This window comes from Epinephelus lanceolatus, chromosome 3, assembly GCF_041903045.1.
Source record: "Epinephelus lanceolatus isolate andai-2023 chromosome 3, ASM4190304v1, whole genome shotgun sequence".
Classification (NCBI taxonomy): domain Eukaryota; kingdom Metazoa; phylum Chordata; class Actinopteri; order Perciformes; family Serranidae; genus Epinephelus; species Epinephelus lanceolatus.
The window spans coordinates 20,395,114-20,414,999 of record NC_135736.1 but is presented as its reverse complement, the minus strand read 5'-3'; the positions used below and the strand labels follow the sequence as shown (position 1 = coordinate 20,414,999).

The 19,886-nt window shown below is 40.2% G+C and overlaps 2 protein-coding genes across 6 annotated transcripts in view; one reads left to right on the top strand and one right to left on the bottom strand.

Annotated features, from left to right (window-relative positions):
- The first annotated feature begins 3,269 nt into the window (after positions 1 to 3,269).
- LOC117255434 (uncharacterized) lies at positions 3,270 to 4,065 on the top strand. The gene is made up of 3 exons (XM_033624347.2): positions 3,270 to 3,396; positions 3,475 to 3,720; positions 3,884 to 4,065. The coding sequence occupies exons 1-3, from the start codon at positions 3,285 to 3,287 to the stop codon at positions 3,958 to 3,960; spliced, it is 435 nt and encodes a 144-aa protein (XP_033480238.2). The 5' UTR covers positions 3,270 to 3,284; the 3' UTR covers positions 3,961 to 4,065.
- A 55-nt stretch (positions 4,066 to 4,120) lies between these two features.
- Positions 4,121 to 19,886, bottom strand: part of hap1 (huntingtin associated protein 1) — a 38,226-nt gene continuing 22,460 nt past the window's right edge. For 2 of the 5 annotated variants that reach the window (XM_033623048.2, XM_078166106.1), the window contains 13 exons: positions 18,056 to 18,132; positions 17,667 to 17,783; positions 17,460 to 17,554; positions 16,556 to 16,664; positions 16,127 to 16,205; positions 15,904 to 16,034; positions 15,718 to 15,792; positions 14,162 to 14,373; positions 9,875 to 10,093; positions 9,347 to 9,684; positions 7,900 to 8,088; positions 7,538 to 7,640; positions 5,368 to 6,228 (listed from right to left, as the gene is read on the bottom strand). In XM_033623048.2, coding sequence (XP_033478939.2) covers positions 5,832 to 6,228; positions 7,538 to 7,640; positions 7,900 to 8,088; positions 9,347 to 9,684; positions 9,875 to 10,093; positions 14,162 to 14,373; positions 15,718 to 15,792; positions 15,904 to 16,034; positions 16,127 to 16,205; positions 16,556 to 16,664; positions 17,460 to 17,554; positions 17,667 to 17,702 — 1,983 coding nt within the window. In that variant the 5' untranslated portion in view covers positions 17,703 to 17,783; positions 18,056 to 18,132 and the 3' untranslated portion in view covers positions 5,368 to 5,831. Of the gene's footprint in view, positions 6,229 to 6,784; positions 6,844 to 7,537; positions 7,641 to 7,899; positions 8,089 to 9,346; positions 9,685 to 9,874; positions 10,094 to 14,161; positions 14,374 to 15,717; positions 15,793 to 15,903; positions 16,035 to 16,126; positions 16,206 to 16,555; positions 16,665 to 17,459; positions 17,555 to 17,666; positions 17,784 to 18,055; positions 18,133 to 19,886 lie in introns of all 5 variants that reach the window. The other 3 variants (XM_078166107.1, XM_078166108.1, XM_078166109.1) reach the window with 3 other exon arrangements.

The following is a 19,886-nucleotide window of genomic DNA, read 5'->3' as shown; positions in this document are numbered from 1 at the left end:
AAGCAAGACACACAGACTGCCCACTTGACACTGTAAACACACACACACACAAACACATAAACAGTCACACTTTTTTTCATGAGAAGTTTATCTAACATGCAGTCAGTTATACAATTTCCTGTGATTGACACAAGAATCTAAAAAGCATCTCGATCTGCTGTGGAACACACCCATCAGGGGAAAAAACCAAAGCAACACGTTGCACACTATAATTTTATGGCTTCCACTCACATCCATGTTAAAGACAATAACTTTTAAAAAAGTATTCCAAGACAGATACTAGCTATACTTAAGATCTGTATTTAGTATCATAATCCAAGGCTTTCCAATAGAGGTATTTTTGTTTTAATGTGAAGCTTAAATGAATGAATTCAGCAACATGTTATTTCAATAATTCAATAGTTAATTTGTGTGAGTAACAATGTTAACATCAGTCTCAGTAAATGACTTGTAGTTAACCCATTTCTGTTTCATTAACTGCAGTAAAATAATCTAAAAAATCAGCTTTAAATGCTTTATTGTGGATTTTTTTTTTTTTTTTTTAGAAAGGGTTAATAAAAATATGAGGAAACCCTTTTTGGGACCCAAAAAATGATAGAGAGATGAGCAGCTACAGCAGCACAAGTAAACGACCCACGATAACCTCTCACCAACCTTACAAGTCCTGCAGCTTTAAATGTAAAGAATGTGAAAATAAGAGTGTGAAAATAAACAAAAAGCAGCGATGAGCATCTACTGCGTCTACCGGCCTGATAACGAGGGTGTGTACACATTTCAACCTGACCTGGGCAACAGGTGGAAAGGAACAAGCTGTCTACAGTTTGTGGTGTGTGGGACATTTATGAGATTTCAGTAATGGGTGTGTGTCACGTCAGTGTATGAAGAGCATAACTGTCAAATATGAAACCAGCGATTGTCTTTCCACCTCAGGATTATTAGGAATAATGACATAAGGTCAAATAAAGTTCCAGAGAATGATTCCAACAACCTGTAGGCTCTTGTCTCAAGTGCAGGGTTTAATTCACTGTAAGGCTGCTCAGATTTACTCATTAGTCAGCACATCCTGAGATGTTGTCTGCAGGTGAGCCCGAGCACGCACATTATCAGCTTTTCATTGTGTGGCTGTCACTTCTATTCATGTATCAAAATGTAGCACACAATTACTCAGTCAGTGCTACTCAAGAAAATCCAGCTGACGGATGATGCTTTCACTGCCTGGTAGAAAATATTCTGAGGCTGCGTTCATGTTAGTCCTGCTAAACATGGATGGATTAATGATCAGGCCTATCGGACACAGGACCAGGAGCCAAAAGTGTCAGGGTCCTCCCTGGCCTTCACTTTCAAAATGTCACCTAAATGATCAAATGCTGACCAGAAAGAGACACAAAATTACCAGAAGGAGACACAAAAAGACCACAAAGTGATGCAAAGGAACTGCAAGGACACAGAAAATAACTACAAAAGGGGCAAAACTACTGCAAAGAGAAACAAAATTACCAAAGAAGACACAAAATTACCTCAATGATACGAAAAACAACTGCAAAGAACTTAAACTACCACAAAAAGACACACAATAACTACAAAAAGAGGCAAAACAACCACAAAGAGACAAATAATGACCAAAAAAGACACAAAATTATCTCAAAGAGATACAAACAGCTACAAAGACACACAAAATAACTACAAAAGGGACAAAACGACTACAAAGGATCAAAGGATAATTACAAAAAGAGGCAAGACAACCACAGAGAGGCACAAAATTATCAAGAAAAGACACAAAATACCTTGTAAAAACACAAAACAACTACAAAGAGATACAAAACGACCAAAAAAAAGGACACAAAAACACCTCGGAGAAACAGAAAACAACTACAAAGACACACAAAATAAATACGAAACGGCATAAAATACCTCGGAGAAACACAAAACAGCTACAAAGAGACACAAAATAGATACGAAAAGACACAAAATACCTTGGAGACAAACAAAACAACTACACAAAGACACAAAACAACCAAAAAACAGACACAAAAATAACTTGGAGAAACACAAAACGCCTGCAAAGACACACAAAACGACCAAAAAAGGACACAAAAAACTACCACGGAGAAACACAAAACAACTGCAAAGAGACACAAAAAAATTGAAAAGACACAAAAATACCTCAGAGGAACACACAACAACTACAAAGAGACATAAATCTACCAAAAAAAGACACAAAAACACCTTGCAGAAACACAAAACAACCACAAAACGACCAAAAAAAAGGCACAAAAATACCTCAGAGAAACACAAAACAGCTACAAAGAGACACAAATACCTCAGAGAAACACAAAACAACTACAAAGAGACACAAAATAAATGCAAAGAGACACAAAACGACCAAAAAAGGACACAAAATACCTTGCAGAAACACAAAACAACCACTAAGAGACACAAAACAATGAAGAGATGCAAAGCAACCACAAGGAGATACAAACTGACCACAAACAATAGAGACAAGAAACCACAAAGAGGAGCATAATAACTTAAAGACGCAAAACAACAACAACAAAATAGGCAAAACCAAGACAAAGTCTGTGTGTCTTGCTTATGAGAGGTGGTGGGGCCTTTCCGTTTCTGTGCCCAGGGTCCCATTCTCTCCTGATCCGCCCATGGTTGTTAGTAACAACTTGATACACAATAACAGGGCCACTTGTAGAAAATCTATACAGTATGTAAACAGCGCTAACGTCAACCACGCTCTGTAGTATTTTTACTAAAAGGGTAGAGTGTACGTCATGTGGAAAGTCCAGGCCACATTGTGACGTGGTGAAGGCAATAATCAGCTCCAAGGGATCATTAAAGTATAAACACTTTGCTTTTTTATCAAATTAGATTCATCGTCATCAAGCTACTTTCTTCAAATGAAAACAGATGTCTAAAGCCTGTACAGTGTTGAAATGAAGGCACACAGATGTTACATGGGAATGGGAAATATAGGATTGTCCAACATGTGTCTAATGCTTAGAGAGGAGACATCTGATCAGAGGACGCCAGTTAAGAACACCAGTCTTCAGTGTCTACACAGTTACATCAGGTCCTCTGTATTGGATTTCTTATGTAAACCCATTGACTCGTTTTATTGTTATTGCGGTGCAAAAAAAGGCCTTTCCAGGTAAGTCAGAAGCTTAATAATGGATTTGTGGGTGTAGTCATCCGTCACTTCCTGTACGCACATCCTCCCAATGCATCCGTCCACCAATCAATCAGTGAACACTGTTATCTGTCTTTGATTTGGGGACATGTTGCTCACATCAAACTCGTGGTATAAAAGGAGTCAATCTGCTCAGCATGCACCAGAAGCAACACACTTGTTGGGTTTTGTTGTGCACTTACTTCATTCAGTCGTCAGAGGTAACTTCTTTCATTCATTCTTAGACTGTTTTGTCGTATGGTGATATAGTAAATCTTTTTTTTTCTTCTTGTACACAGACATGTCAGGGAAAGTTATTGTGGTGTTTGCATTGCTGGTTGCACTGCTGGTATCCTGTGCAGCTGGAGAGGCTGAAGACACTCATCTACTACAGCAGCTCCTAGCCAAGAGGGAGAAAGTGAGAGGCACAGGTGGCAGACAGGAGCCGGCGCCTCAGGCTGTCTCTGCACGAATGGAGAGACGGGCACACCTTTCAGAGGATGAACGGGAGATTATGACCAAACAAATAATGCAAGCCATCTCAGGTATGCTGTGGGTATGGGTGTGAAAGTTCCTTCTCTAACTGCTGCTCGCTTCACTTGTGACAACATTTGATAAACGAGTACGTGGGCAGAGATCCAAGAGATGCTTAGATGTGTTTACTGAACCCGTGTGTGTGTGGTTCATGTAGGAATGGTTTGTTCACAGAGATGATGAACTCTGAGTGCATGCTGGATCGGGACTACCAGGGCTGGGTGGACTTCGGACGCCGCAGCGCAGAGTGAGACACGGCGATGAGAGCTCAGCCTCGCTGCTTCTTCACATTTTATACAAAGTCAAATGTTTTACTCTCACTGCAACTTTATAAATAAAACCTTTTTGCAGAATTATCACAGTAGTCACATCTGTCATCACTGCCAGGAGGTAACAGAGAGCAAACTGTACTGGATGGAAATGCAAAGGTTTATTCACAGGTGGTATAGTTTATACACACACTGACATGTACAGCTGTGACGCTAACACAGAACAGAGCAAACAGTAGTGCAGAGAAACAGTGGTTTGGTTGATTCAAGTCAGAACACAAATCATCAGAACCTGTGTTTATGATTTTTTTCCCTTTTTAATCCACAGTATCCTATGCCTTTTTGCTACAGCTGATTGTTCAGAAAGATCAAAGAAAGATGCCGTTTAAATAATCAGGACCACTCTACTTTAAATAAGGGTTCCCCTTAACATCACGGCCGATTCACTCCGAATGCCCAAAATTATGTTGATTTCATTTACAACCCAGCAAATTTCAAAATTTCTGATGACGTGAAATGCAGCAGATTTGTACAAGCAAGAGTTTCGGTCAACACAGTTAAGTAAATATACATATTGCTTCTTCTTTGATGATGCGTGATAAACCTGATTTATTTTTGGTGAGGTCTGGCTCAGGATAAAGCTCACAAGGTCGCAGGTGACACTTTACTGTATGCAGCCATAACAACACGTGCTACGTGATTCATAAACATTTCCCAGTTCGGTCAGTGCGTCAAAATGCCTCTTGATCAATTTCTCAAGTGTTTAATTCAGTACATCTGACAATCTTATATACAACATGCTTTCCTCAGTGTAGCAGCTAATAAGCAGGAAGACTAGAGTGTGTTCTAGTGCATTTGAAAGTTCTTCAGTGTGACAGCATTAGGGCTGGGTATCAGTACTCCATACCTTTAACTAATGAAAAAATTTTAAAAAAAAAATAATAATAACCCAGTACCAAGTAGTATTGAAACTTCCCCAGTCAAATGATACCTGTATTTGATCCTTTTTGTATCAGGATCTAGAAAAAATGACAATTTTTGCTTGCAGCCAATTTAATGGGACGTGTGACTGTCCCACTACCACAGCAGCTACAACTCATACAGCTGTGGTGAAGTTGAGCTGCTTTAATGTGCCATGGTGGCACCAATGGTCAAAAGTATGGTTATACACGTCTGTTGCATTTTAAGCAACTGAATACTTCCGTTCACATGAGTATCGACAGAAGTAGAAATAAAAGGTATCACATAAAGTACTCGGCTGGTATCAGTATCACTTAAAGGAAACTGGTATTGATACTGGTATGTTCATTTTTAAAACGATACCCAGCCCCAGACAGCATTGGTTTGGTTTGCCGTTTCAACTAACAATAATTTACTGCACAGTCTTTTTTTCTTTCCCAAATGACAACTTTGTTATATACACATAAATGATGTTCCACTTTGGAAACAACCACACACACAAAAAAATAAGTGATGAGGTTTTTTTAAAACCAGTGGCTGGAAAAAAATGTGTAAAATGACAATCACGAAACACTGTAGAAATTTTTTATCTTTGCGGATGTTTCTTTTTTTTGTGTAAAAAGAAGCTATCTCTGCAGGTTGCAGTCAAACAGACTAGTGATCAGGTAATCAGGTGATTTCCCTGAGATGAAGATGTACATACATTCATTGAAAAGAATATTACTATACACTACCGACAACTTAAAGTATGGCTCTAGCACATTCTGTGGCTTTTGTTTTCAAGACACCAGAGCTGCGGGCCCTGAACAGCCCTGTGGGGATCACATGGCTGGGTACAAAGTCACTACGGTGAATAAGACAGGAGGAAGCGATGAACAGTCTTCATCAAACTTTTAGAGGACAACTGACTGCTTCTCTTTCCCACTGCGGTCCGTCATCCCCCAGGCTGCCACTCGGTGTAGGCCCAGACCTTGAAGCTTCTCCACCAAGTTCAAACTAAAAATGTTCCTTCTCCCCTCTTTGTCCGACGGTGAGCCTCCGCCTTTGTCTTTTGCTGTGGAGGGTGAAGGTTTTGTGCTATGGCTGTGGTGCAGGTAGTTGTGAGGATAAGGTGAGGCTGAGATGCCACGTTCTTGCAGCAGCTGCAGGAGTCCCGGTGATGAAGTGGATACGTTTGTGGTGGTGTTGGTGGTGGTCCGGCCTTGCAGGCCAAAGTGTTGCTGGTGGGATGGCGACGAAGTGCTCACGAGCTCACAGTTCCCACAAGATGGCAGGCCGAAAGAGTGAAGGCTGCAAACAGAAAAAAAAACAGTAATTAACTTTAATCTAATTTAAAAAAAAAAAAAAAAAACAGCAGATGAGAAATCTAAGCTGTGTCTTGTTGCACGAACATGCAAGCTCATTCACAGATAATAAAAAACAATACAATGTAAAAAGTTGCAGTTAGTCCATTTCCTGTTAGTGTGTCTATCACTGCTGTAAGATGGATAAACATGATGTTAGTTTGGTGGCGGTGATGACACAGCATCTGGCGGTTTGATTAGATGAAAACCTGGAAACGGCAAGAGGCATTAAAATGTTGTGTAACATGCCAATTATATGCGAGTACAAACAAGTTCAAGCAGTGTTAGTCGGCGGTGAAAGAAGCACAGAGCATGATTTTTTCATGAAGTAGCTACGATCATTTTAATTTGGTCACAGAAAACATCTCAGTTTCTGACATTACACAAAGACTCCTTAAATTATTAACCTTGCTGTTTTTTCGATAAACAAACATGGTACTGTGCCTCCATTATTAATACTGAAATCCAGCATTCATTGTGCATCCATAACCCCTGACTCTTACTTTGCCACGAAGGCGACTTTTAGAGTTGGAGAAAGAGCCTCTGCAGACGTTTTCTGCCACTGTGCGGGTAAAGAGCAGAAGTTAAGAGGAGGAAAAGCAGCGCAGAAGACTGGAAATCTGGAACATCCACACTTATTGAATGAAAGTGATGCTGCAAAAATGAAGTTGTTAATTAATGAACATAGAATAATATTTTTTACGAGATCCTTGTTTAGAGATAACGGTATTTCAGGTACATCACAACGATACAAAATCCCCAAAACTTAAAGGGACAGTTCACTCCAAAATGGGGAAAAGACACATCTTCTCTCTTACCTGTAGAGCTGTTTATCAATCTAGACTGTTTGTGTGTGAGTTGCCGAGTGTTGGCAGTATCAGAAGTAGAGATGTCTGCCTGCTCTCCAGTATCATGGTGCTAGATGGCACTCAGCTTGTGGAGCTCAAAGCACCAAAAAACTACATTTGAAAAATTCAACAGCAATGTCTCTCTCAAGAAATCATGACCTCGTTACTCAAGATAATCCACAAACCTTGTTGTGAGCAGTTTCATGTAGGAACGATTTTCTTCAAACACTCTGCAACTCACACTGAAACAGTCTAGATTGATAAATAGCACTACAGGTGAGAGAAAAAAAATATTTTTGATTTCAAGGTCCTGTCCCTTTAACTTCAGGGCTGTGAAAATACATGAAGAAAACACAAAAAAACCCACACAGGAGCAGTCACAATTGTTCACAGTATGTATATTCTTACCTAGTGGAGAAGGAGGGGATGAGAAGGGAGGGTTGGAGGACTTGACAGGTGGTAATGGTATGAGTGGGAGAGGTCTGAGGGAGGTTGGGACCAGATGGAGAGACTGCGAGGTCATGAAGCGGGAGAAAAGGAGCATTAAACTATGCATGGAGAAAATGACGGTCAATGAAAAACTACAAGAGACACTGAAGCTGGAACTAAAGTACAACTACACAATTAATGGGGCATAAACAATGCAAAGTTGAACACTGAGGTGGAGAGAAAGCAGGGAACATTCATTTTAGAGGGGATTTAATGAACAGGAATGATGAAGCTTAGTTGAGCTGTGTAGCATGTGTAAAGTGTGTTTACATGCATCTTACCCATGCCATGTGCTCCAGAGAGCTGCGACAGGTCTGGTTCATCCTCCTCCAGGTCGTTCAGACTGTAGACGTGCTGTATGTCGACCTCAAGCTCCCTGAAGTCTTTCGTCAGGACGCCTGGACGTGGATGAAGGATGCCTCCCAGGTTTGGTTTGGCCAACTGCTGCCACTGGTGTAGAGTCACTGAGCCTGATGACAAGAGAGTCAGAGGGAACTGAGGTTGAAAAATGTTGTTGCAGCTGATGCAGTGACATGTTATTAGAAATAACAGGATTTATTTCACATCATGTGCCTCTTGAACCCAAGAAGTTAGATATTTCTTTCTTTCTAATTTGTTTGGCAGTAGGGTTGAAATGGTTTTCATCATCAGCACTGACTTTTAGCAAGACACATTCTAAGTCAGCTTTGCTCGGGTACAAAAATTAAAAATGTAATGTTCACAGTTAAATTTAAGACTTACACACACACATAGAATACTACATAGGCCAATGTATGAAAGTATAATGGAAAACCAGAAGAGATGATATGGATGATATTATCACATTTCTCCCCAAAAAGGATTAGACAGCCGCCTGTCTGGACAATCCACTGTCACAATAATCCCACTTTTAGTTTCTGAGTGTGTCACATCTCTCGACAGCTTGCAATCAGACACAAAATCATTTGTCAACTAAAGGAAATAACAAAAATCTCTAAGACTTTTGTAAACTGAATGTAGAAATTTTTAAAACCTTTTTGTTTAAATTCAGTTCAATGCTTTTTAAATCTTTTAAAGACTTGCAGGTACCATGTTATAAATAGCAGATTCTCCCAAAAGATTCTGGTCTTGATGGTTGCAAAGTCTGGTACAAAACAAATTAAAATATGTCGTGATAAAAAATGAAAAATTTTACTCTTAAGCATAGTTTTAACTGATCCAAATTGTCTCATTATTCTTCAGAAGTCAAGAGAGATGTGAGCCAAAATCACAAACCATATTATGTTGTGACGTTATTATGCATATGTTGATATGAAAATTAAATCTTGGCATATAATATTATGTTGGCTCAGTGGTTAAAGGTTCAGTGTGGAGTTTTTTCTTGCGCTAACAAGTTACATTTACATTCATTGTTTACATCCATATTTGCATGCTGTAAGTCTTCTTCATTTCTCAGGAGTGTCAACGCCACCAACTGTTGATCAGCTTCCTGCCGCTAACATCAAATGTATTTGCATATTATACACAATAGATTTGTCACGTAATCATGTAATTAAACTGTTGCCTTGCTACCCATGAAGAATGCTTTTTACTAGCGTGGCTTCACATCTGTGGTATTTAATTTGGATCACAGTCTGATGTTTAACGATCAGCGTTCATTGCCTTGTTTGGATTGTTACCAACACTCCACATAAACTGGGACAAACTCCAAAAAATCATTAAGACTCAGTCTCAACCTGAAGCTTTTACCTTCCAGAGGTTTGACGATCTGCAGGCGGTCGGGCAGGTAGGACCTGGATCCTCCTGAGGAGCCACAGGAGTGCCGTGAGCTGCCGTTGGAGTAGTTGGTGCCCGTCGATGCTGCTGGACTCGAGACCAGGCTGTCATTTGGTGTCAGAAAGCCACTGGAGCCCTCGCCCTCCTCGCAGTTTGCTGCCAAGGCATTGAGTTTACGCTCACGCTCCACATCAAAGAAAGGCCGCTCAGAGGAATGGTTCTGCTGGCGGGCTGACAGGCTGCGCAAGGCGGCTTCGAGGTCCTGGCCTCCTGGTGTGCCTGGCTGGCCCAGACGCTTAGGTCCACTAACACTGTGGTGAATAGATGTGACAATGTTTTAGCTGCTTTAATCCTGACGACCTTTAAGCGGATAAGTCAGTATCAACTCTTGCTGTGAAAGCATTTTAATGTAGTCAGGAAGGTTTTTAAAATTACCAAATATGCGTATAAAATGATCAAAAATATATCTGTAATTTTGCATGACCTCATACTCAAACACACCTGTTGTCCTCTTTGTGAGAATTACTGGAGCTGGGCTTATCCTCTAGTGTAAGGCTGGCATTGTCAGACCCATAGTAGCTGGTTCGAGGGGTGCTGGTGCAACTGGAGCGAGTGGACGGCGGGCTGGAGCCTGGCAGCCCTGGGGAGTGGCACCGAGAACGCAGCCTCACAGTTTTGTTCACCACCTTCACTGTTTCAAACACACGCCACGGATGGTTCCTGTCAGGAGAAGAGAAGGGCGTGAGTGGCCAAAAAAGATTACACACAATCTATATCATTCATCTCAGTAGCAGAACATACAACCCATAATGCAATCACTGCATTTTTTTAAACCGCAGCTGGCAAACTGTATGAATTATTATGATGGTAGAAGCAGAGAAGTGCTGTGTATATCCAGTTTATCATTGAGACACAAGCAGGGCAGCATGTCAGAGGCTAGGAAACAGTTGTAGTTAAATGTACAGGACCACTCTGAGTAAGTTACTTAGACGGCTAAAGGATAGGTATGAGGTTTGCCATCACCAGCTTTTATTCCCTTGTGTTTTAAAGTTGCTGCTTTCCATCATGCAACTCCAGACTTTTCAAATCTCTCCATATCCATATGTTTTGTTTAGTATGCAATATTCTTTACCTTGTAAGCTAGTGGTAATGGAGGAGGGATGCTCTTTGTTGTCTATGTAGGGGTATCATACCCATTCTGTTTTAAGGGAACACATCCTCAAACTGAATGAGCATAGCGGTTTAAAGTATAACCAACATTAGGGTTAGATTGAGTCCATTAGTTAAAGTCCACATGTCCACCTGCCCTGATTTATTTCAACATACTCCCATTCCTTGAGTGATTTTGAATAATGGACAGTGTGAGAAATCTGTGATTTTTTTAAATCATTGGAGCCCAACGTCAGTTGTGCACTTGTGGAAAAAAACAGATGTGTTTAGTATCTACTTTGTTCTATTCTAGTTGTTAAAAAACATTAAATAACACTGGGTGGTTTGCATCATCTTTGAAAACTTATTTTTTTCTTATTTCGTTTGGAAAGTAATATCCTTGGGAATCAAAATAATAAGCTGTACTGCACCAGGACTGTGTGGGTTTGGTTTGATCCGATTTGACTGATAGTTCCCTGGCACTATAAACAAGCAACCCCAAAACTTTAATCATGTCTTAAAAGAAAAAAAAAAAGTTTTCATTTAAATTTTGCTAAATCCAGATTGTTGGATGGAAATACCGTGACAGAGCAGAGACAAAAACATAAATGCAGACCTCTAATATGAAACACCCAAAAGCATGTTAGCTAATTATAAGAAGTGATTAGGAAAATAGGTCTTCAGGGCCTTTAAGACTTCTCACTAACTATCAACAAAATAAAGTGCATTAAAGTGATCCAAAAATCTTAATTCCAACTGCTGTTTCTAAAGACAAGACTCAAATTTGAACCTCAATTTTAGAATTAACTCGTCCTCAGCATTTAAACAAACACAAACAACAACACCCACTTTGACTCAGAGCCTGGACCAACAGTGTATTTTAAATGAAAACAAATTTATGCTACAGTCATCTAGTTACCCAGCTGCTTCCTTACACAGTATCCTACAATATCTTTGTTTAGTAGACATGGGGAGCAAACAGACGAGAAAAAACAAGGTAAGATTTTCTTAAATATGTAGATAGAACTCAGCGAACTCAGCTCAATAAATAAATAACCACATTGTAAAACCATTAAGATACAAATACAATAGACTTGAAGCTAAATTGTCGTTTAAATGAAAAGTAGCTCTTTATGACTACAGTTTTGTTTGACAACAGATGTAAAAGGCTACAACACATTTACTGTGTGATTGTGATTTCACCCCTAACGTTACTTGTGTATTTCTGTCTTTAAGAGGAAGCAGTGTGGTATTGCTGCTAAACAACACAAGCCAAGTGCATGCAGGCCAGCTGAGAACACAGGAGCGCTTGCACTTCAACAAAGCACTGAATCAGCTAATGAAACCATCCAGAAGCTGTCCTCAATAAACACCAAACTAAAGAGGCAGGTTCAGGAACTCCAGCACATGGAGAACCAATGGGCGGTGGAAAAGAGTCAACTCCTGCATAGAAACAAAACTACACAGAGGATACTGGAGCGGAAGTACTTCAAGGCTCTTGATGAGATCAACAGGTTGGAGGAGGTTTTGAAGAACACAGAAATCAACAAAGCTTTCCATTACAAAGAGAATGAAACAGGGGAACCAGTGAAGACACAAATATCTATGGAGCTTATAGACATGCATGAGAGGAGCCAGGAGCAGGAAGTTGTGATAATGAAAAAGGAAAAGCTGGTTGGAAGGTTCCTGCTGGCGACGAGTAGAGCATTTACAAAAAGAAGATGTACATCCATAGAGCGAGAGACAGCCGAAAATCCAACAGGAGGCCCTGGAGGTCAGGATCAAGAAGGAGCAGAGGACCGAGAGGAGGTATGTTTGTTTCATTTTAACTTACACTGATTATTTAGCTCACTAGATTCTAACTCATCCTTTAAAAGACAAATTTAAATTTACTGTGATGTATCTTCTTTTTTCAGGAGCTTGTTTTGAGGAAAAAGCTTCCCTGCTTCCTCTCCTTCATCTCGTCTCAGGTAGATCAATGATTAGCACTGCAGCCTCAGAGGAAATAAAATGTACTAGTTTATTATTGAGTTGTTTATATGTTCATTGTTTGACCAGTCACAAGATATTTACTTAAAGTATGGAATTATTAGCAGCAACATTTATACCTAAAATATCAACACTAAAAGCCATCCTGCAGAAGAATTGCTCCTGTGAGTGATATTATAGATGGCATTATAGTGATGCATCAATGTAGCAGCATTTTACTGCTGAAGCTGGATGAGGTGGCACTGTTTTATCTGCTTTATAAGGTAGTTTAGTCCAGTGGTTCACAAACTAGGGGTGGTGTCCCCTCCAAAGTGTGACTATATATGTCTAACGGAGTTGTGAGATGATTAATGGGGAAGGACAAAAACAGAAGAAAAGAAAAACTAAGTTCTACTACATAAATTAGTTTTGTTTTGGGCGGCGTTTCTCCCTGTTTTTGTATAAATAGCAGATCATTTTTCCTCTTTGGGCCTGAAACAGTTTGTCAGCTTAAACAATCTGAGAAGTTTAGAGGAGAAATGTCTCTAATAACTCACTGACATCGAAGAACACAACATTTCTTCAAGGGGTTTCTGTATTTGCTGAAGAGGTTAGCAACAGCTGGTTTAATCTCTAATAGCAAGAAGTTTTTAAAAGCTTGTGTTTTTATGTAAATCACAATATTTAAAGTAACTAATAACTACAGCTGTCAGATGAATGTAATGGAGTAAAATGTACCGCTGAAATTTAGTGAAACAAAAAGTATGAAGTCGCATGAATCGGAAATACTCAAGTACAATGTCTAGGCACTTGTACTTAACCTAAATAAATGTAAAGTAAATTTAGTTAGCTGCTAACTATCACGGTGTGTGTCCCACTTGGTGTATTTTACTGATGTAAAGATAGTAAACATAGCATCTTAAAATAATCTGTTATATCGTCTGTAAATGTCACACTTCAATATGAGGCAGTGGTATATTCTTAAGTATTTGTATCAACCTTTGAAAAGCCAAAAATCCGAACCTAAACACACCATGATTCAAGCAGTAAAGAAAGTCAGTCTGTTGCCTCCCCACATGTCCTGTATACTGTTATGAAAGACATTTTATATTCAGCCTCAGCTGTCTATCATATAATCTCAAAGTAAATGGTTTGGGTTAAGGTTTGGATCAACCCTGAGACTGTTAGAGTAATAGTAGCAGTTTAGTACTGCGTCCTATCAGAGAATAGCAACTGTAGTCACCTTGGATTTCCACCAGTTACAACAGATTCCAACATTGAGAAGTGTCATGGTGGAGAAAAAAAAGACAGCCACAGAAAATACCTAAAGCCAGTCCTGCAGCATATCTCACTTTCTGCTGCCCATCTGTGTACTCAGACAAACATGTATTTTCACTGAAACATGGCAAGATAGAAAGCTGCCTGCTCAGTCCTCCTGCATCATGATGTCACGTACCTCGAGTGAAACACACAGGGGGTTTAACACTCCAAAGACAGACTGTGAGTTGGGTTTTTATTGTATACAAACAAGACCAGGCAGGGCATTTAAGCAGCAAGCAAGTCTTGATGACTCTCATTAAGTAAATATCCTGAGTTTTATCAGGATAGAAATTGAATGTTTAGGGAGAAGTGTAAGAAAAGCCTTCCACACACACACAAAATCAGACTCACTTGTACTCTGAGGGTGCCGGGGTGTCCAGGCCTTTGCGGAAAGTGCCCTCTATCTCAGCTGCCAATGAATCCATGGGGAGGACAGAGGCAAGTGCAGTGTAACGCTGCACCGTGCTGTTGGGTAGGCTCTTATTCCGCAGGTTCTTAATGTCCTCTCGGGCCTCGCGGAGCATGTCCTCACACTGCGAGTACTTGTCCCGCAGGTCTTTGAGCTGCAGACAGGGGGAGACATATCTGTCAAACTGTAGTACAGGAATAGCCTGGTTCCAGACCATAGACCCTGCCCACTCAACTGAGTAGGCTTGCATTACTGGTCTGGCATACTTCAGTGAATTTGCGATTTATCTCGTCCAAACGCTGGACGGACCAATGAACGCCGGGGGTGGGGGCAGCTCTAGCGATTAGCCAATCAGCGCCACGCTGATGTCTAGCTGTATACCAGTGGGTAACTGGTGAGGATAGCAACAATGGCGACCGCTACAGATCCTACAGACCACATTGACGACGCTATCGAGGTATTTCGCCACTACTCGCGTTAATGGAGGACCAAATTAAGGAAGCTGCTAAACTGGATTTAACGGCGATGCAGCTGGGCGTGCATGACGACAGAGACATTTTAAACGGGCAATGCTCGCTTGTTTTCGGCACCCCCGAGGCATGGATACTAATGACATCAGATTCTGGGTGAGTCGTTGATTTCTACTGATTGGTTAGGGAAAAAATCAAATTCCCTCCCCCTTGTAAATCGCCTTCAGTGGAAGCCATGTCAGACTGAAGGTTCTGGGAGCTTCAGTCTGACACTCAGGCTAGTACAGGAAGAAAACACTGACCATTCACAACGTCAGGGCTGAGTATTGACATATTATGGCTAAAGTACGCTTCTGCAAGGATACACAAAGATAACATGTCTGTGTGGGGAGGCAGAGAAGGGCTTTCTGGGTAACCATGTGAAGGCTCGCAGAGTAGCTGATTTTCAGATTAACAAGATCTTAACTACACATCCTCTGGATCTGCACTACTGTGAGACACAAAGACCTAATGAAACTCACAGACTATGTTTCTATAGTGTGATCTTAGAAAATCAAAAATGCAACCTCCATAAACAGCACCTCAGTGCACAGGGAAATATTGGTGGAGGTCTAAAAACAGTCCACTGTATCTCTGCCCCTTTCTAACAAACCTAAGTCATTGCTTTTCTCCAAGCCTCTGGGAGATTGACAAGAGCTCTGGACGTCTGACTAAGCACTGACAATGCTACCATCAGCCAGTAGCATGTACGTTTGGCTGATATCCCACATGTAAAGGCATATAATTCTAAAGTTGAACTTAGGGTGCTGTATCTAATTAGTTTCTGGACAGTAGTTTGTTAAATGCCCATAATAACAATAAATGAAAGGATGCTGGCGACACCAGCGCATGTTTGAAGATACAGCAGCATGTTCTAGGTGTCAACACTCTAATTGTTTCTTAAAGGAACACAAAACCGAGCTCAAGCAAGAATGTGTCAGGATCCTATTCCAACTCTTAATTGACTATATTCAGTCAAAGTGTCTTGCCTCTGATCGAAGATTTAACTGGCTTTCACGTGAGGCACTCAGGTGTTGGTTCAGCTCCTCATTCTCATGGGTCAGCTAGAGGGACACAGAAAAGAAGGTTAGCAGAGTTTAGCTGTGAAGTCTAACAGTGTGTGTGCATGCGTGTGTGTGTGTGTGTGTGTGTGTGTGTGTGTGTGTGTAACTCACCACTTTGCAACGGGCCTGCAGGTCAACAATCTGAGCCAGCAGTGAGCTGATCTCCTCCTGTTGTCGCAGACAGTCCTCGACTTTCCGTGCAAGCTCCTCTGACAGGTCGACTACCTGCTTATTGACAGATGCTGAAACACACAAGTAACAGTATGTTAATTCCCCCAGTCACTGATCATCTATGCAAAATTTTCAGTTTGAAAAACAAAACTGCAACACTTACAGAGTTCCTCCACACACACCATCATCAGCTCCTGTTCTTGCTCCTCATAGTTGGTGGTTTCTGTTGTGAGCTCATTGGCCTGCAGAAATAATGCCAATGTCAAAATGTCACACGTTTAAGACCATAGTCAATGAAGAATGACATATTTTATCAAACTGAACAACACTATTACATCTCTGATCTGTGCCATTATAAGGTACTACATTACTTTAATGTGTGTTAACAACAGCACACCTGATTCAATCCTAATGCTAACACACATAAAAAAGCCAAGAGAAAAAGTAGGTGTTACTCTCCCAAATATCAAAAGCTAGAATTTATACATTACTTGCCATAAAAATGATGATGAAAATTTTAAGTGTTCTATTTTATGTTATGAATGAGCAACTTTAATTTCATTCTGAGTGAGAACTTTGCAGTGGTGCGTACCTCTAATCGCAGTTTGCGGTTCTCGTCCTCCAAACCCTTCAGTTTCTGCTGCAGGAAGTCATAGTGGACAAAGTTGCTGAGAGAGCTGCACGATGCGTTCCTTTTTATTCTACGACAAGAAAAGAAACATTTGACTCTATTAGACATCTTTCCACTTCTCTCAGCAAGAGGAAAAAAGTGACCTGCAGCTTGTACCTAAGCAGAACCAGACAGTTATTGACAGCAGATACCTGAACAAACACACTTATTTCAACCAGTGTGTGGGAATAAATGTCCTTAAAATAATGAAATAAGCTGCGGCAATGAAAAGAAATGAAAAGACAACAGTACAGTAATGAATAGTGATGATGATTAACTGATTAACCTGCTGATGGGAAAGAGTTAAGCAGAAAGTTTAGCTGAGAACTTTGAGAGGATCAGAGGAGCCGTTCTGACGTATGTTTACGTACACACAGACTCAGCGCACTGATGATCACAAACATTTAGAGACCTAGTTAGATCACTTAATAACTATAGCAAGAAGGTTGATTTTTAAAATATTTTATGATTGTATTTGTTACATTGCAGCAGAAATTATTTGTTTCTGTTCATTTTAAATTAGCAGAACAAAGATAAAGTAGCAGAGTACACCTTGTATGTTGTTTCAACCCAGCAAGCACTGAGTGACATATCAAAAAGGTCTTATTTTGTTATTGAATGGTTAAAGGTTAATCTGTCTGTTTTTAAAGGGAAATAAGATTGTAGTTTGTCATTGAACAGAGATTAGTTGCATAAATCAAAGTAATTCTCATTCTTCTGAAGGACACACAACAAACTACAACTACATGTTCTCATGAAGCTAAATATCTCAAGTGGCATCACTTCACAACCTCCATGTAGTGTTTGTGTATGTGTGTAAACTCACGGCGAGTGTGATTCAGCGTTCTCGATCTCCTCGGTGCTCGCATAGAACTGAAGGAGGTCGTCTCGCATCGACAGCTCATGGCGAAGCTGAGCAATCTAGAAAATATAGTGAGCTGATGTGACTTGAGCTCTGCAGACCGTGTAAGAGACCAGACCGATAACATCACAGATCATATATTTCAGTGTGAATCATGAGGTGTGTTCATACCTCTTCCTTTGCAATTTCAAGCTGTTCGTCCAGCATTTCATTGCGTGCGGTTATTTCTTGGTTCTGCTTCAGGAGGGACTGACCGATCCGCGCTGCTAACTCGAGATCCCGCTCTTTCTACAAAGTGATATATGAATGATATAATGCATTTATTTTATTGAGTGGTAGATTACAATTTGCCAAAACTAGGCAGTTACACAATCACCGTTTGAGTGAGGCAATCACATCTGCAGGTATGTTTTTTTTTTACAGATTTAATTTACTTTCTTTACAATCACAATTACAGAAACCAGAGTGCTAAAAAAGGGTGACAGACAGTGATGGTCAGTGAGGCAGATAATTTTAATCCACCATAATCCCATCTCATCTGCTGTGTGTCCCTCTCTTACCTCCTCTAGCAGGTGGGTGACTGCCTTGATGTCATGATACGTCTTGGTGACCTGGCCCACTCTGTCTGAGCACAGCACTGCGGGAGGAGGGAGAGAGGGATTTAATGAATGGAGGAAGAAGCAGAGCTGTGCACGGCACACTAAGGATACTGTAACAACAACACCTTGCTGTTTATCATAAGACAGGAGTTATGAGCCATAACAACTAGCCAATGAGGGAGCTTTCTTCCTCTAATTCTTCCTCTATTTCTATTTTTCAACCAGCTATTGAACAAGCCAGCAATACTACAATAGAAAATACGACGTTAGAAAAGCACAGTTTTCACTTATTGAGAGACAGATGTTTGATTTGTTTAATATCAGTTTGCCAAGAATTAACTTGCCGATCAGACATGTCCTGAACTGTAAAGTCTTATTCCCTGTGATTTTTTATGAAAAAGTTCCTGGTTTTCTGTTGCATGTCTGATACACTGCTCTGATGAAAATGGATTATAGATTATAAATATTTAAAAATGGATTATTATCCATAGATTACATAATCATGCAAACACATGAAAAAAATACTCTTGGTTACATTTTTACTCTTTCATATTAACCTGTAAATACACCAACATTACACTCAGACAGAAAACAATATTCCCTGTATGAATGAGGCCTGAGTGGATGTTGGTTCTCCTTTAAGTTTCCACAGCTACCGACATGCTGTGGTCCATGTAGCCAGCCACATACTGATCCTCTTAGCTTGATCCCTTTCAGCCCAGATAAGACACCAATAAGGACCTCGTTCTCCTGGACACCAATATAGCTCATCAGGAGAGGCTGCCAGGGCTAAACTGACAAAGTGTTCACACCAGCAGGACATGTACAGCATGGAAGGGATAACGGCAACTGGCTCATGACCTGCAACTTTGTTTACATCCTGGACAATGCTTTGTTTATGTCCACTTCAAAGTCAATAAGGGTGAAGCAGTGTGGAGGGTCATAAAGTCATTTTCTCAGGTCAGACAGATCTAGTACTGACGTAGCTCTTATTTGAAGCCAATGTACTGTACGTAAAGGACTTTGGTTTTAAACAACAACCATGAACTACAACACTATGTTTTGATTTTGTGTTACTTTTGTAACACTATCTGCAATCATAGGTGTCATGCTTTCTGAGCGGACTTAAGATGTATACTGCCTTTTACCATCTTTACCATCATGGCAAGGCATTTATATGGCACATTTCGGCACCCGAGCAATTCAAAAAGCTTTACATCAAAAATCAAGAGCGTCAAGACAAAATGCAAAAGAAATATATCATAAAAGGATATTTACAGACAATTAAAAATGCCATTAAAGAGCTAGAGAACAGAAAATAAATAATAAAAACAAGACTAAGACAGGTGTAAAATACAACAATTAAAGTTAAAGTGCAGTGTAAGTAATAAATAAACATTTGATTTCAAGTATGTACAAAATTTGCCTGGACTTGCGTTCAATTCTGAATGACAGTGCATGCCTCTGAACCAAAAAGTGTTGTGTAATCTTACTTTGGTACAGGGCTTAACTGGACTAAAGAGATGGGAAGTTGCCAGACAGCAAAGCAATTAGATCGAGGTCTTTAAATTTGGCCTGGAAACATAGTGATTGGATAGCTGTATCAGTGTCTAATCATCCTAATGGAAAGAACCTAACCTTGGGCTGAACTGCTGCACTGCACAGTATACTGTAGCTGACCATGAATTATATAACATAAATCATGTCTACAGTAGTCTGAGGTGATTTACTGTAAAGATGAGGTCATGTTTCCAGCTCCATTATGTAGATTAAAGTGTAATGCAAAACCAAA